The sequence below is a fragment of the Dufourea novaeangliae genome, unplaced genomic scaffold (genome assembly GCF_001272555.1).
Source record: "Dufourea novaeangliae isolate 0120121106 unplaced genomic scaffold, ASM127255v1 scaffold165, whole genome shotgun sequence".
NCBI classification, from domain to species: Eukaryota; Metazoa; Arthropoda; class Insecta; order Hymenoptera; family Halictidae; genus Dufourea; species Dufourea novaeangliae.
In genome coordinates this window covers 435,541-451,980 of record NW_015374045.1, presented here as the reverse complement: position 1 = coordinate 451,980, position 16,440 = coordinate 435,541, and the positions used below count along the sequence as shown (strand labels likewise).

The following is a 16,440-nucleotide window of genomic DNA, read 5'->3' as shown; positions in this document are numbered from 1 at the left end:
TCAATTTCCTGCGAGCAGTTCGTCGAGTTTCAATTTACCCCCGTCGCGTCGTCTGGCTAGAGCCAGCGCCGTCGTTCTGGCTGTGAATTAATTAGCCCGTGCGTCGTGATTAATCAGCCGCGTGTGCCCTTCGTGGTACCGAGGAACATCTGTCGCGAACATGGAACCAGAACGGAAAACCGATCGTTCTGTTTCGAAGAAAAACTGGTCCCCCGTCTGTGGTGGATCCAGCCAATAGAGAATTTATCGTCGTCGTTTCGATGGAAATTCGACGCGATTCGGACGTCGAGCGACAGAAAAAGAAGACGTATACGTTTCGAAGGAAGATTCATTACCCTGTGGCCTTGCGACCGATTATGATGAATCTTTTTCGACCGATTCGGATCCAGGTTACGTCCATTCGCTGGACGACAGGAATTCATTTGGGTATTTCTCGCGAATTTCGTGGCTGGTTTTAAATAACGGCGCGTTACGTAGGCACGGCTGGTCGAATTTCAAACGATGCGTGTTCCGTGTATCGTGATACATTCCCGATGAAAAAGGTGTCGCGTTATTCGCGCGCCCTTCCACTTGATTGCAGTTCGTTTTCCTCGTTAACTTCATGTATATTCAAATCGGTGTGGAAGCTCTGGGGGTGATTTTTTTTCCTATCGTGGGATCAGGTTGCTCTGAGGATCACGGAATTCGTACGGTGTAAATTCATTAACCCGATTCAATTCAAGCTCCAAGTGGTTCGAAGTATCGATAGGTTTCCCGATTTCTATGAATCATAAATATTTCGGCCAGTGTCCTTCTAGGACTGTTCATTCCGTCGTCTTCCAGAGATTATCGAAAACACGATTCGAGCTGGGTCGATCATTTATCCGCAACGTTATCGTTTCATCGCCTCGAGTTTACACATTATACCTGGCTCGGTTACGGTCCATTACAATGGCTCAGCGTACGACGAAGAAACTCCTCTCTAGTTACGCGTCTCTCGTTTCCTGGCTTCGTGTGATTAACCTCTTCAGCCCGAAGACCATAATAGTATACTATCCTAGAGTCGAGTGATTTGTCGGGAAAGTCGTGCGTATAATGTGTACATGAAATTCAGGTTCATAATAGCCGGCTGACTTGGCGTTTCCCCATTCCTCATTCCAATTGTATTTATATAATCGAACGTGTATGAATAATTGTTGCGTAACTAGCCAAGTTTACACACACGCCCGTCCCACGATAGATGAATACGTGTTCTACACCAAAATAGTTTCTAGGAATATCGATCGAGTACGACTGGGATAGTCTCTTCCAACGAGACGTTGATTTTCCGTTGAAGTAATAATAATAACTGCCCAGGTTGTGTAGCCAGAACTTAGACGATGGTAACCGGAGAAAGGAGAATGATTCGCTGGTTCCACGATCCATTTAACGATCCTTCGTAGCCACCGGTCTATTATCTTTTAACGTCTAGTTACCCACGTGATCCATCCTGCAGACGGACAGATATTCAACGGAAACCTCGCGGTTCGCGTAGGTTGATGCGCACGGACCAACCACCGCAAATCAATTAGTCCAACTAATTAGACATTCGAGCGCGGCGTACCGACCGGAGACGGAAGATTTTACCGTGATCGAATCTCCGCGGCCGATAAGTAAAGCTTGCCAGTAATTTTCCCGGGGCCCCCTTCCAAACACGTCGGGCGAAATTTCATCGATAACCATCCGCATTAACCGAGCTATCCGTCCTTAATTTCTCACGGTATTACCACACCGGATCGCCTCCCCCGCGAACGATCTATCGTGATTAGTATCCTCGAGCAAACATCGGGCTGTGTAACTGGAAATCCGCGGTGTTTGTAGCGCACGCCTCTCGTGTGCTACACCCACGAAACGTAGGGTTGTTCGAGTGTTTAATGAATCGATGCTGAATCAATGCTAAATCAACAAGGCCCGCGTGAGTACCGACTGTAAGCCTGGGAATCATTGAACGGGAACATCTCCGAGCCTGGTGGCTTTGATTCTGGTGATTGTTAAAACCCTTTCGTATCTACAGACGATAATATCTGATGTTCACCTGCTTGATTCTTTGGACGAGATATCTCACGAACTTGTTTATTTCACTATTATTACAAATGGGTTCTCACCCGTATGAATTAAATTAAATTAAATTAAATTAAATTAAATTATTGATCACTTCGTTCGAGATCTCGATACTTTTCTTACAAATATCTACCAGACCAGAAAAAATTACAATCGAAACGTCATAATCGTGAGATATCTGGACCTAAATAATCGAATGAATAAAAATCAATTCTTGAGATATGTCGTCCGAGGATGAAAGGGTTATGATACCTTCAGACGAATTCAACAAGATCCAAGTTGAATCTTTGAAAATCGTTTCACAGCAACTCTCGAAAGTCTTATCGATCATTTTCGTTCCTCCACTTTCGGATGGACGTTTTATGGGTCATTCTTATTGTCGTGGCTGTCGGATGTATCCCATCAGCGGAATAAGGTTCCGGTCTGCGTAATCGGGCCTCGAAATCACGACGAAATTCCACAACCTTCCACGGAACGGGTATTCTCCTACTATCTTATAAAGGGCCGTCGTTCCTCCGCCAATTTCACCCTTCGTCCCCGTTGGCTTACCACGTCGAGATTCGCTGACATCGATATATGCCCACGTTTGCGACTCGATAAACTATTTTCGCGGCGAAATGTTTTCTCCTGCGTATCGACGAGCCGTCCACGAGCTTCCATACTCTGACTTTACCGATGCAATATCCTTTTTGCTTCACGAAAAAAAAAAAACGCAGGCTGGTTATGGAAAGAAGGACTTTGTCTCTGAACTCCCTTCAGAACCAAGGACCACCGACAGGCAAAGCCCTTTGCCAAGGGAATGTCGCGCGAAAGGAGATATGTAAAAGGGCTGTCGCCGTAACGTGGAAATCGTGTGCTAATGGAATTCTGAGGCGTACAGGTTATTGAATTTACGCTTTGTTCGTCGACACCCCCCTTCCAACCGAATTTCCGATGACGATTCGAACTTCGAACCTCGTTTACGAAAGGTGTCGACTTTTATCGAATATTAGACAACGCTTCCTCCCCATCTCCGTCTGAAGACGGTTAATCGCTCCGTTTCTTCCCGTTCACAGGGTGTCCCAACTCTCCCTAGAGGAGCACGTATCCCCCCCTCCCGTGATTTCTGATCCCCAGTTTTCTTCGCCCGACGATGATAGATCGCGCGACCTACCACGGCAGTAAATCTTCGAGGATCCCGCGACGTTCTCGCCACGCAATTTGTCGTTGTCCCGTCTCACAGGGAACATTTCTACTGGGATTGCAGCCACTCGACGAGATTTTTATTGTCCTCGACCGTTGGATATCGTATTTGTGTATCCAGCTGAAAAACTGTCATCGCCCCTTAAAGCGATAACAACGATCAACCTGGAAGATCGTTCAATTTCCCAGAAAATGGATGCCTTCTGAGACTTCTGTCTGTCGGTTCGGCCATTAGTATAGACCATAGGTTCCCAAAATGGGCGCTATCGCCCACCGGTGGGCACTGAAGAGATCTAGTGGCCGTTCTAGTTTTTAAGATTCAAAGATTAAACGCACAACTAGACTTGGAAATTTTTATAACAGAGATAGTTTAACCGAAGGGGGCGCTAAACAAAAAAAAAAAACTTTGTAAAGTTCTTGACGCTACATTGGTCATATTTTTTCAATCGATAGGCCTGGACGCGTTATTCGTACCTTTCCGTCGATTTCTCCAGATCCATAGGGATTATATGTTTCGTAGGGTGTTTCGAATGGGCGCGGTCACGATCGTAAATCGTCGGGAAAACCGTGCACGGGACCCTTTCACCTGGCTGGGTCATCGTCGATAATATTAACCGACAGAGAGTGAGAGAGAGAGAGAGAGAGAAATTGAGTCACGGGAGAGGAATGATCGCGTGCTCACCTGTCGGGTTGCGTGTCCGTTGGCTGCAGTTGCGGCAACGATTGGGTCTGCTGTAATCTCTGGGCTTGGTTCGCCGTCTGGCCAGTCTCGGTCACTGGCTCTTTCTCCCCAGCTTCGTGCCTCGCCTTGTCGTCGGACTTTTTGCCCTCCACCTGCGACCAGAACCACGACGGAATTAATAAAATTAATATCACACCTGTATACTGAGCGAACCACGAATCGTGATCAGTAGAAATTACTCTGTTATTAGCAGACCGATCGAAAATGTTTTTCTCGGGTATAGCATGGTTTCAAGAGAGCTTTAACGTGATTATAGCAAATTTTTTGTCAATTCTTTTTGTTTTTTATGATTTTTCAAGGTACATACAGGGTGTAACACAAATGTCGGAGTACCCGGAAATGGAAGACTCGTCAGGTGATTTGAAACAAGTTTTTCCTTAGCAAAAATGTTATCCGTGGCATCTCCCATTTCCGGGTACTCCGACATTTTTGTTACACCTTGCATACTATACGACTTCTCTGACCGATAATTGAATCTTTTTTGTGGAGGCTTTTACAAAAGACGAATGATATCGGTGAATAAAAGCGAAAGAGCAGGAAGAACGGACAGAAAGAGGAGAAATATTAGTTTCGGTGGTAGCCTCGAGTCATGAAGTTAACTTTAAAGTGACTTTAACTTTGATGGAGTTACAAGTTGAATCTGTTTTCTTTTGTTCGCTCGAACTGGCATAATTGTATTTTCAAGAGTTAATTCTCTCATACCGCGATAGGGTAAAGGGAGACTTGTCGTTCCGTGGTGTCCGACGGGACACCGGTAGCTTCCGGTTCTGCGTGTCTCTCGTCCTCGGTCATCTTCGTCGACGCTTCGTAGGCGGTCGAAAACGCCTAGCAATCGATGGACAACGACGCACGAGAGATTGTCACACGGTTCACGTTTCCCACCACAATGGGGAGGTGTCGATCGGGAGTCTTCGTGTTCGTTTTCAACTGTTTATGTTCACCGACGTTTGTCCCATCGCGATGCTTCGAGGTGTGTTCGTTCGAATCAGCGATCCCTGGCGCGTTGTTTCCGATGGCCTTTCTCCTCGATCCCGTCGACACACGGAGGACACAGCAAGTGAATGTCTTGGGATCAAATAGTTGGGCCAAAACTGTTTCAATTGTTCGATTGAATGTCGAGGAATCTAAGGACGAGGGGAAAGATACAGTAACGCTAACCTCTCGAGAAGCAGACTTCGTCGTAGGAAGAGAAAATTAGTAAAAAATCACTATGTAATACCCCCTATTTTGTTCGATATAATTCCCTAACGTTCTGTTTTTGAGCTACGTGTTATTTTTAATTCGACTCTATCGACCCTGGGGCTCCTTCGAGCCTAGGAGTTTTTATTTGGTAGATCAGGTAAATATTTCGTGCTGAATTCGGCGTTTAAACGGGGTCATTCGTTCCTCCGACGGAAAGAACGCATGGTCAACGGACCATTTAGGTGGGATGCATTGTCTTTGTGGGACGTTCAACGAACTTGTGGACGTTTCAACTTGTTACGACTGCTACACGGAGAAATATGCACGTGTACACACGTTCACCGAACTGCGAGAGTTTCAGCAAACTGGTAGCTTCACGGTCACGTGAATCTGTTTTACGAGGTTCTATTGCGCCCGCCACGATTTTGGACATTGTGAACCAACAATGAGCGTACTTTATGAAACGTTATCATTATTCTGTATGAAAGTGGTAGGTGAACCCTTCAGTAAACAACACAACAAATAAATGATGCAACAAATATTATTCGCACTCCTGCTCAATAATGCATTAAAGGGTCAGCCTCTTGTATAATTCCGTGAATTGGATTGCAGTAAGTCGTATCGTCTACGGTTTTAAATAACGAAGAAGATCCTAGAGACCATTCCCTCATCCATTCTGTATCGTGCGAAGACTGACGAAGAAATGGAAGAGTATTGATAAAATAAATCGGCCGTATTCGTGAAACGAGGCACATTGTGCTGACCGAGAAATCACTTCTGCTCGGAGTCCGTTCTATTATTCGCGACAGAAATCAGAGAGACGGCGAGGACTCATTACGTAGGTGACCCGATCATCGGGTAATAAGATCCCCCGTTCGGGTCGTTCATCCGATAATCTCGATCTCGAGCAAGAACGAACGCTCCCTCTCCGCCGAGGCCGATAAATCCGATATCAAACTCTCGGAACGGTCTTTAAAAAGCTTCGGACCGCGAGAGACGAGGCTCTGGGAACTCTCGATGGCCGTTTTTTTTTGGCCCCGTCCCTCGGCCGTTCCAGTTTTCTCGGGGACACGACGATTCCCCGGAGAAGACATGTGGAAAACGTCCGTGGTTCTTTTCGAGAAATTCCATTCAATCGTGGGGAGAAGGACGACGTGCTCGATCGGCTGTGGATTCGGGGACAGTGGAGAGTACAGTTTTACGATCGTCTAATGTCCGTAACTATGTTCGTGTCCCGTATACACATGAAGGATCTCTAGCTGCTGCTCATTCGATATCAAAGCTCCCCCTCTTTATGGACGGACACGTAACCACTTTTCGTCCTTTTATTCGGAACGAAATGAAAGTGTGTCATGCTCGGATCCATCATCCGCAAGTATCGAGACTACTCGAGCATTAAAATCTGTTTAAAGATTCATGGAAAATCCTTCTACTATCCTCTCGGTGTACAATAACGAATTCAGTGCTCTCGCGATGGTAGCTTATTCACGATGGTAGAATGGTTAATAAAAGAACGACCAAGTTTCGAAGTTCGATGGGTTATCTAATTCTTTTAGTTCCTTCTTTTCTGAGAATACCGTTCGCCTGAAAGCTGCTCCGAGAACTCTTCGGGGACGATTCCTGTCCACGTCATCGTTGCCTTTTATCTCTTTATAAGACAGTGATAATCATGTTACCACACGAACTTTTAATTCTTCTATTCACCTATGGTTGTTGCTAAGTATTTTTTTTTTTCGTCCAATGGTACTTATAGTCCTTCTTTATTCAACAGCGCCTACTTTATAACCCTTTTAGATTTCTTTCTGTTTATCTATTGTTCGTATTCTGTTTACATATTGCTTATTTTCCACGGCCTGATAAAGGGTTATTCCGTTCCGAACGATTCGTGTCCGTTTGCAATCGATAACGTAAGTCCGCGAACTCGAGACGTGTTTGTCGTTCCCGGTATGCAAATCTATGAGTATCGATCGTACGCTGTTCAACGGCTCGAGGTGTGTTCCCGTGTCCGTTTCGCGACGGTAGACGGTTTCGATGGATGCCTCTTTCGGCGAAGTGTTTGGCGATCGTCGTGCAACGTTCCTCGACGATCCACAGACACGAAACCGTGCGTTCACGAACCGTATGAATCAGCGATAAAATGTTCAGAAGCTCCGCGAAAGAAATAGTCTCGACGCGTGTCCAACACGAGAGCTTACGTCCACTCCAGCAGACCGTAGGATGACTAATGTGTCTGGTTCGCGAGGTTGAAAAAGATTCCACGGGTTTACGCTGCGACGTGTCACCTTCGTCGTCCGTTGGGACCAATAGACGAATACACGCGAAGAAACGATGTATTTATGTATTTTGGCGACACGTTCACGAAGTTGCCATCGGTCATTGCGAACGAGTCTCGGCGGCTGCTCGAGATAAAACGATTTTCTTTCATCCCTTAATCCATTAAAATTGAGCGAGGACTAGCTTTTTTTCTAAGAATCGGACCTGAAGTTATATCCAAGGCAGAGACGGGCTAGACAAAGGCTTTTGAATAACGAATAAAAATAAAAGAAGTACCTCTGAATTGTTGACAATTCCAATTTTTACAATGCATACTTCTTCTTGAATTAGTAGACAATTAACACTAGAACTACCAAACCAGTCAAAATGACTGGTCAATACGCTCTTACAACGACGATTAAAATGTTATGACAATACATTTCCTCAGATCTTTTGCACCTTTTATTACGATATGAGAGTGAAGAGTCAATTCCAGTCAACTTCTAAATTTCTAAATTTTCAAAAGCTAGTGTTAATAAATAATTAATTTATTTCATTAACTGTTTAGAGGTCAAAATGACGCTTTTAGATACCGTTGCTTTTCACTGTGTCTTATTCGAATGAAATCGTGCCTAACTCTGATTCAAGGCGCGGTTGATTAAAGGAAATATCTATCTATGAAGTAGGTATCGTTGTAAAATCTGTCGGTGATATTTCTCCAGATGTCAGCTCACCGAGTCGAGCACAAATTCCCCGGTTCGCGATAGATCACACTTGTTGCCGTGTCAAGCGCCGAACGAACGCCGGATTTTCGTCCACCATGGGATTTGCCGATGGGTAGAAAGTATTCGGGACGTCAGGGGGGATTCGGTTCGATTCGTTTGGAAAGAATTACGACGAATATCTTTCTTGTGTATACCGATGCCGTCTCGCCATCGAATCGGCAGCCTCGACGATGTATTACGTATTCAGAATTGGGCACGAAAACACAAATAGGGAATGCATTGTTCCGTCGAGATAGGAACAGGGAAATGGCGAATCCGAGTGTCCACGAAATACCCACGACGAATTGGAATCGTTGATTAAAAATCGATATCGCAGGATTACGAGTGACCCGTGTCGCGTTAATTATTGCAATTATTCGATGTCGACCGACCACGTGGCTCGATAATTTCCCCAAAATGGACAGAGCTGTTTTTCTCCCTCCCTGGTGAAAGAAACGAACATCAATTCGAGGACGTTCGTTTCGTCGATTCTCTGCATTTTCTGTATAACGAACAACCGTTATTTTCCCAAAGGGTTATGGATCGGTACACCATGATAGAAAGGAACAATAGTCCCGATTGTTTCGTATAGTCGGAACCCTTTTGAGCGTGTTCCCGTGGCTATTCGATGCTCTCGATTTTCGGGAGATAAACCGAATGCGAATTCCGTCATCGAACACGAAACGCTTCGTCCACTTCCGGACAGAGCACAATTAGCGTCAGAACGAATAAAAAATGAATAAGAGCGAGAGAATGCGAGAATGGTACGTTTGAACGGGGATACACAAATAGGAATTGGGAAACAAAATGAATCTGATTCTCACGCGAGGCGGTTGTGCCACGCAACAGCAATCTGTGTGCCCCGCGGAAATCGACGGTCGCGGTTTTGCCGATTTAATTGTCCACGGCACATGTTGTCGTATCCCTTCGCGTGAATAGTACCGCGTAAAATTATCTATGTTTATCTAATCTGTCGGAATAGGGGTATTCCGATTGCTCAATAACCGTGAATATTTTGCTTGCCTACACAAGGTTTAATAATGAGAACGTGAAACTTGTTGGATTCCAATTTCCGTAAATTAGTCCCCAAAAATCTATATTTGCATAAAAATCTACGGGTAGTGTAAGTCGACGTACGTATAGAACGAACTGTGTAGCCTTTTGCGTTTCAGTATTCGTGTTAAGCAGCCTGAATGGGAACGTCGATATCTATTTCTGCGTGTGAACGTCGTTAACGTTCACAACCGTTCGCTCGTTAATAAATAAATGAATAAATGAACGCATGGAAGTTAAGCCGGACATCTATCTCTTGCGATTTCTGCGTTCTGATCCCCGGAATACGATCAATTGTGCGTGGTGTTCCGCTCGGGAAAAAAACGCTTCGTGGTGGCACACTTTTGATTCAACTGTTGCCTCGGGATGAAACGGGCTGGCTTTTAAAACGGATGTTTTGCATCCTGTCGAGGCCCGTAATCCGTAATATGCCCGTGCTGTTGCCGTTCGATTGAAAACCATTCAACGCGCTCGAGTGTTTTGCATGCGATAATCCTTGTTCGTTACACGGGCTTTAACGCTCGCTCCCCTCCGATCGTCAAATCGCGAGTGTCGACGATTTATTAAGAATAATTCGCCCAGTCATTTCATTTCAATCTATCCCTCGATACCCACGTATATTCCCGGTGGATCCCTCGTTTCTGTGCATCGTCGATCATCCGACAGCTAAGGAACAGGATGATGGTACGCGTGGAAAGAGAGATGATAGGCGAGTGGAGTTATTACAGAAATTCATCCAGTCAGCCTAGGGGAAATTAGGTCGAAGAGGGAGGCTGGTTGTATCTCATTCGGAACGTACATACAATGTACAGTGAATCATCGATGAGTGTTCAAAGGCTCCTCGGCACTGAACATTAAATATTTCATGAACTAACGGCCATATACAGCCGAAACAAACATTATTTGTTTCAGAATTTCAGGCAGTATTACTGTGACAAAGCTCATTAAAAAGTCAGCGTTACACCTGGGGACCTGGATGATTTACTGTATATCAAGAAATCTATATTTATTTTTGAACGCCACTCGACGCATTTCGCGAGATCACCGTCGGAATCTCAGTAAACGGACAGAATATTCGATGATATGGAACCCATGAATATTACGACGATCCAGGTTGACGTATCTGTCGGAACGAGATCTCACTCGACAGGAAAATTTCGGTCGAATCGCACGAAACAGGGAAATTATGTCGTCGCCGTGGAATTATACACAACGATAAAATCGGACCTCAACCGGAGTATTCACAATCTCGAGGGAGTTTTTGTTCGCACAATTGGGATAATTGAGTCGCGTTATATCGCGATCCGAACCGATTTTGGATCTTCTCGATACGCTGGAGCAAATTCGTCCGCGATCGAAACGAATCGGCGCTTTCGAATCGGCCTGGTTCGGCCGGGATCGTTGCGTAAGCTGATCGGACAGAGGGCACGTCACTTTTATAAACCGTTGCCCTTTGCGTAAGAACACGTAATACCGGCGATTGTAATCCGATACAACAAAACCAATCTTGATTAACCGATTGACAGGTAAACACCGAGCCCCGTGCACCCGGAACACCGTTAATTATCCCCGTCGACGTCCCCCTCGGATCTTCCGGCGGAGACTGCCGATTAAACTACGATTATGAAGCGAACAGATTTCGTTTTCTTTTTCTCTCTCGCGATAACGAGCTCGCCTGAACTGTTACTAATGTGTTTGATTCTCGGAGCAAAGTTTAATGGTTTGATCGCGGAACCACCAATTATTGGATATTTATTATTGCACTCTTTAAATCGCATTTCCTTGAACTTTCCCCTCCACTTGTCCTCGTTTCTACGTCCATAGGAAGAAAGTTATCTGTATGCAAGATTCCCGGTACCTCGAGGCCTGTTAACGTGGTTCTTAACTAACCGACTTAAACGTTTTCATCGACGTTCTTTTCTCGGATCGGATAAACATCATGGACGTATGATGTCTAGATCTCCCTCCTTAAAAATTAGAAAGAGTTAACTGCTGCACCGTCATCAACCTGTCGTTTTTTTAACGACGCGTGGTACAGTGAAGAAGTCCTCGTCGCCTGGGAAACAGAGAAGTAGAGGGAATGAAAAGGAATGAATGTCAGACGAAGACAGAATGGTGACCCGAAGAATATCTTTTTCTAATACTCGATTAGATTTTTCGACGACCCAGGTCTCGCTACCTTCCCTTATTATTCGATTCTCGAAACAATTTTCTGGTCTGCTCGATACAAGCACGTTCTTGAACTTTCGATTATGGAAATTAATAATACATCTCTCGTGACTCTCGTGTAATCTCCCGACGCCCTCGTAAAATTTTTGATTTCTCCATGCTCGACAAGCATGGGATAAATTTCGGAAACTCGATGTCGCGCAGAGCAGGGGAAGTGTCTATGTGTCCTCAGGTTTCGAAGGTGATGGTAATTAATCGCGGATTAATACCCTGTCGCGAGTGCCCTGAGCGACAGCCTCGGAGATCGTGCGCCGAACAAGATCCCCGTGTCTTATCGTTGACTCGATGAATTATTCCCGTACGACCTCGCTGGCGACGTCAAATTTACAAATCCAGAGCCCTGATGATAGTCGGGGGCTCAGAGCCGAGTTTTCGGGCCGCCTGAAAATTCCATAAGCCGCCCTTTCCCCGTCCTGAAGGCCTCCATCCATTTTTCATGAGCGTCTGTGCTCGCTAGAAACAACGAGACGCTTCCTGACAGACGACGTCACCTGAAACGACGGGGTTATCGATACACGAACCGTTTTGCATACACGATTCTCCACCGTCGACTTTTACTGCGCACGGGTCAGGCGATCCCGACACGCGAGAAACGCGACTACCGATCGGGGAAATCGCGATGGCCTCGAGGATCATCTCGGTTTTGAACGTTTCACGCCGTGCTCGACGCTGCTACCGGTTTTGGGTTTCAAAAGAATGCTATTTTTGAAGAATTTTTGACGATCCGACGGCTATACGTATTGGGACACTTGTTGTATCTGGTCAGAATGTTATATTCGTTACAGATTGAACATTTTTCACTGTCTTCATTTCCTGGTTTTCAATGAAGTACACGGTCAACTGGAAGTATTCATCATATGCTTGGTGAATTTTTAACCCAACGATCTCAATCCCATAGAGAAAATTTGGGATTAACTGAAACGCAGAGTACGGGGAATAGGAGAGACATCAATAGTAGATTTGCGGAAACAGCGAAAGAATGTTTGAAACAGATTATAATGAATCTGTCATTTTACTCAATATACATACGTGTGTTTCGAAACATAAACAACCAAAGACAGTAATAATTGTTTAACAGTTCTCCGATAAAGTTCCAAACTTTTTTCGCAATTATTCCACACAGAGTAGGTGTCCTAATACATATAACCGGCAGTGTAAGTAGGAAGATGAACGATAATACGATGCAGAAGCCCCATTTACTGTCGAGATTGGAGAGATCCACGGCTCTAACACGAGCTTAAATAATGAAAACCCCGATGGGAATCGCAGTGTGAGTTCCCAGGACGAAGACAATGCAGGTGCGTCGAAACCACACCTGAGTGCCTCTTCCACCAATATATAAAGTAGCTCAGTGAATGTAACAGGTTCAAGTATTCTCCCCGAAGTCTGCTTCTCCCAAGATACAAAATTTCTTCTTCGTAGATGCTTCAACGATCTATCCCGTTTTCAATGGTAACGGGACCGTCACGCACTCGCTACCGTTTTACTTACGATTCTCTCCCGCACCCGCCTCAAGATCACTGACTCTCCCCGCGCACTGTATCGCGTAAACAGATCGCGGGCGAGATATCTCCCGACGACCTGTTTCCAGGTCACGGAGAAAGTGCTTCCACACGGACTTGGCACTACCCCCTCGCGGTACGCACAGTTTTCAAACTTTTCCCCAGGGGTTGGGGGAGGATGGGAGGGATTGATCGTTCCCGTCGAAAGATATAGACGCGTGTCTCTCTCGGGCCGATTCGTGGGGACCTCGACCTTGACTCGAATCCTTCCGTACCGCGATCACAGACGAGTCCCCATTGATTGATCCTTCCGTTTTGGATTCAAGGGTGAACTTCCTTCTTTCGAAATGGATAATACACACTCGACAAGGAGGAACAGTTCTACAGGGGGGTGGGGGGTGGTGGTGTGATTCGTTCGTCGATCGATCCTAGTCGATCAGATGAGTTTTACCCGGGGATTGTTTCCTTGGTCGTCGCGATTCAATTTTCGTACACGATTTCGCGGGACCAGTGGTGAGGCTCGACGGTGTGCCCCGACGTCCGTCGTCCAACACGGCTCGCCGACTACTGAACGTGGTCCGACGCAGGCGTCAAGGCGCCCTCCTGGCTCTAGACTATCTCTGTGTTGTGCCCGCCTCGCGGGGAAACAGATTTCGCGCCGGGGCTGTGTTTGCCGGAGAACGACTTATGTGTAGGTATATTATTTTCGTGCGTCGCGATCGAAATGGTGTTGCTGTCGGTAGTGCCATCAGATCCGATGCTGGAGACAATGATTTTATATTGGTAGGGTGGGAAGGAGACGGATCGAGATCCTCTGTTGTCGCGTGACTATTTTCGAAGTATATAGCTCTCTATTTACAAATATCTTGTGTGCTTTGTGCTTCGAATTCGCGGGGCTAATAACGTCCGTTCAATTTTGTCCGATCGTCTGGTGTTTTAACCCTTCACCACAGGCATATATGTATTTATGAACCGTCCAGACGCAAAAAAAAAAAGGGTATGCGGCTTACTTCACCTTCAAAGTCGCTAAACAGGCGTTCGCGTAAGATTAAATAAATGAAATGAAATGAATAAAATAAACGAAGAAATAACTGTAGTCAGAGCAGGGATAATAAAACGTAGATAAAAGAATGTCTTATACGTATCGACGACAGCCGTGGTCAAAGGGTTGAATGGTATCGAAGAAGAATACGTTCGATTATTATTTTTACGACATTCCATGTCGTAAAAAACCCCGAAACACAAGCTCAACGACAAGGAAAACTTTCGTTTCGCCATCGTTGCATAATCGAATCGACACCGTCGAGTCGAAGTTCGTCGACTTTGGACGGCGATCGGATGCGTCACGTGAACGACGTACAAACGGATACGCTCGGGTATCTTCTCGAAGTTACTCGTGAAGCCAGTTTCGCGGAATCGGTACCGTGCAAAAGCTCGATTGGGGGGTGGAGAGGGAGAGAGCATGCATAATTCATCGAGAGTCGAGCGGGATGGGAGGAAGCTGAGGGAACGATCAAAGGTGCTCTCGTATAATGGACCGGGAAGGGGTGGAGGATGGATGGAGATGTCGTGGAAACGTTTCGGCGTTCGAAGATTAGCGGGACAGTCGACTCGAAGCTAGATGGGAAAATCTATTCGGGAATTCGAGCCTCGAGGAATGTCTCCGTCGTCGCTTTAGAATTATGGTAATCGCATCGGCGACTACGAAGGACGTCGACAACGAGCGTATCGGACACGTGAATGTTCGCAGCGTATTGTTGCATCGCGATAAGCGAGACCCCGTTTCGATTGACGCCCTGTGCCGCGAGACGATCGATAAGATCCGATCCGTTCGTATTCGAAGGAGTCGCGCGTTAATACCCCTAACGATAACCGGCTGACGCGTTAATTCATTATCGACGAATTCGTACACCCTTGATTATTCGCGTATATATGTGTATCCACGTTCGTGGGAGAATTTCGATGGAAACGGATGATTTCGTCGTCGACGCGTTAACGAAACGTTTTGCTTAAGTAAATTGGAAAAGCGTTCGACCTCGACTGGTATCTATCGGAACTTCGCATTTTCGACGGTTCTACAGGGGTGGGGGGTAAAAGAACGGGAATACGAATGGCCAATTAGCGGATTTATTTGATTAAAACGCGCCGCCTTGCGTGGGTTACTCGAGAAGCATTTCGTTTCGACGATTTCGGCTGGACCTACCACCACTATTCTTCTTATTGCTGGGTTGTTTTCAGTCTCGATGGTCGGTAACGGTTCTTTCCGAGACAGACGCATTTAGTTTGGAATTTAATTTATTGTTCTTTAGCGAGTCTGCCGACAGAATTGAACGCAGATGAGACTTTTACGTCGGATCTTCGGACACTTTTAGGTACTCTGTAGCTAAAAGTTAACGTTTGACAAAAACTGTTATTCTACATTTTCGACTCATTTTTCCATGTACATTCGCATTCCTTCGGATTATACCATCATTCGAGAAACCCTTTATAATACTCCCGAAAAATCCTAAGCAATAGTACTCTAAATCGTTCTCCACTAACACTTGTTCACGTCGATTTACAAAATAGTCTTATATACTCGTTGTATATTTCTTTATCACTCGCGAATCTCCAACAGTTCACCGTTCACTTCGTAGTCACCTATCTCTAATAGTTCGTCCATTCTTCACGAAAGTAAATTCTGTCGAGAGGCCAGCGTTATTCGTTCGGTTCATGGATGGGGGAAAAGGGGGCCGCCCGCGTGTCGACGCTTAATCGACGGGTGGTGAAGCAAACTTGCGGGAAAATCTTCGATGTGGACGTAATTCACCGCGTCAATGTTCGACCACGTCCACGCGTTACAACACGACGGGGGTGAGACTCGTCGAAGGACGAACCTGTCGTCAGGCTACAGCATCGATTCTACCGAAGAACTTTCTTTAGAAAGTCTGTACACTTGTTCCCCGATGCGACGCTCCTGGCGTTGATATTTCATTATCGACTCCTCGACTATAAACCACGGAAAACCGATGCAACACGGACGGCGTTGACCACTCGTCGGTCGTGGGTACGATTGTCAAACTTTCCGCGAGTCCACGGATCCGAGATGAACAAATTTAACCCGGAAAACCTGATCCAACCGAAGGGTCCATCGAGTCACGACACACTGGAGAACCCGGAGTGATCCAGATTTTCGAACTTTACGTGAACCTGTGTTCCGGAAATGTCAATTAATTTGAAATATTGCAGCCATCGGAATCGAACGATAAATCGATCCCAAGATCTGATCCTAGCTTTTCTGGCAAACCAAAGCGACGGATTTTAACACTGCACTACAAATTCCCACTGCTTCGAGAGAGCTTTTATTCTTCCACCACATTTTTCACTGTTATCTCACTGTAGAAATTGTATAATATGGTATTCCAGTATTTTTTACCCCGGACACGAATGTATTCAAGATTAAAATCTACCGGGA

General features: G+C 45.6%; 2 protein-coding genes across 2 annotated transcripts in view; one reads left to right on the top strand and one right to left on the bottom strand.

The window, feature by feature from the left end:
- The window catches only part of LOC107189579 (arrestin homolog), a 32,010-nt gene extending 27,215 nt beyond the window's left edge, over positions 1–4,795 (bottom strand). The window contains exons 1-2 of the mRNA XM_015578140.1: positions 4,706–4,795; positions 3,944–4,095 (exon numbers count right to left, since the gene is read on the bottom strand). Coding sequence (XP_015433626.1) covers positions 3,944–4,095; positions 4,706–4,795 — 242 coding nt within the window. The remainder of the gene's footprint in view (positions 1–3,943; positions 4,096–4,705) is intronic.
- LOC107189609 (sex-regulated protein janus-A-like) overlaps positions 1–16,440 on the top strand; it is a 54,998-nt gene that overhangs the window by 28,740 nt on the left and 9,818 nt on the right. The window lies entirely within an intron of this gene.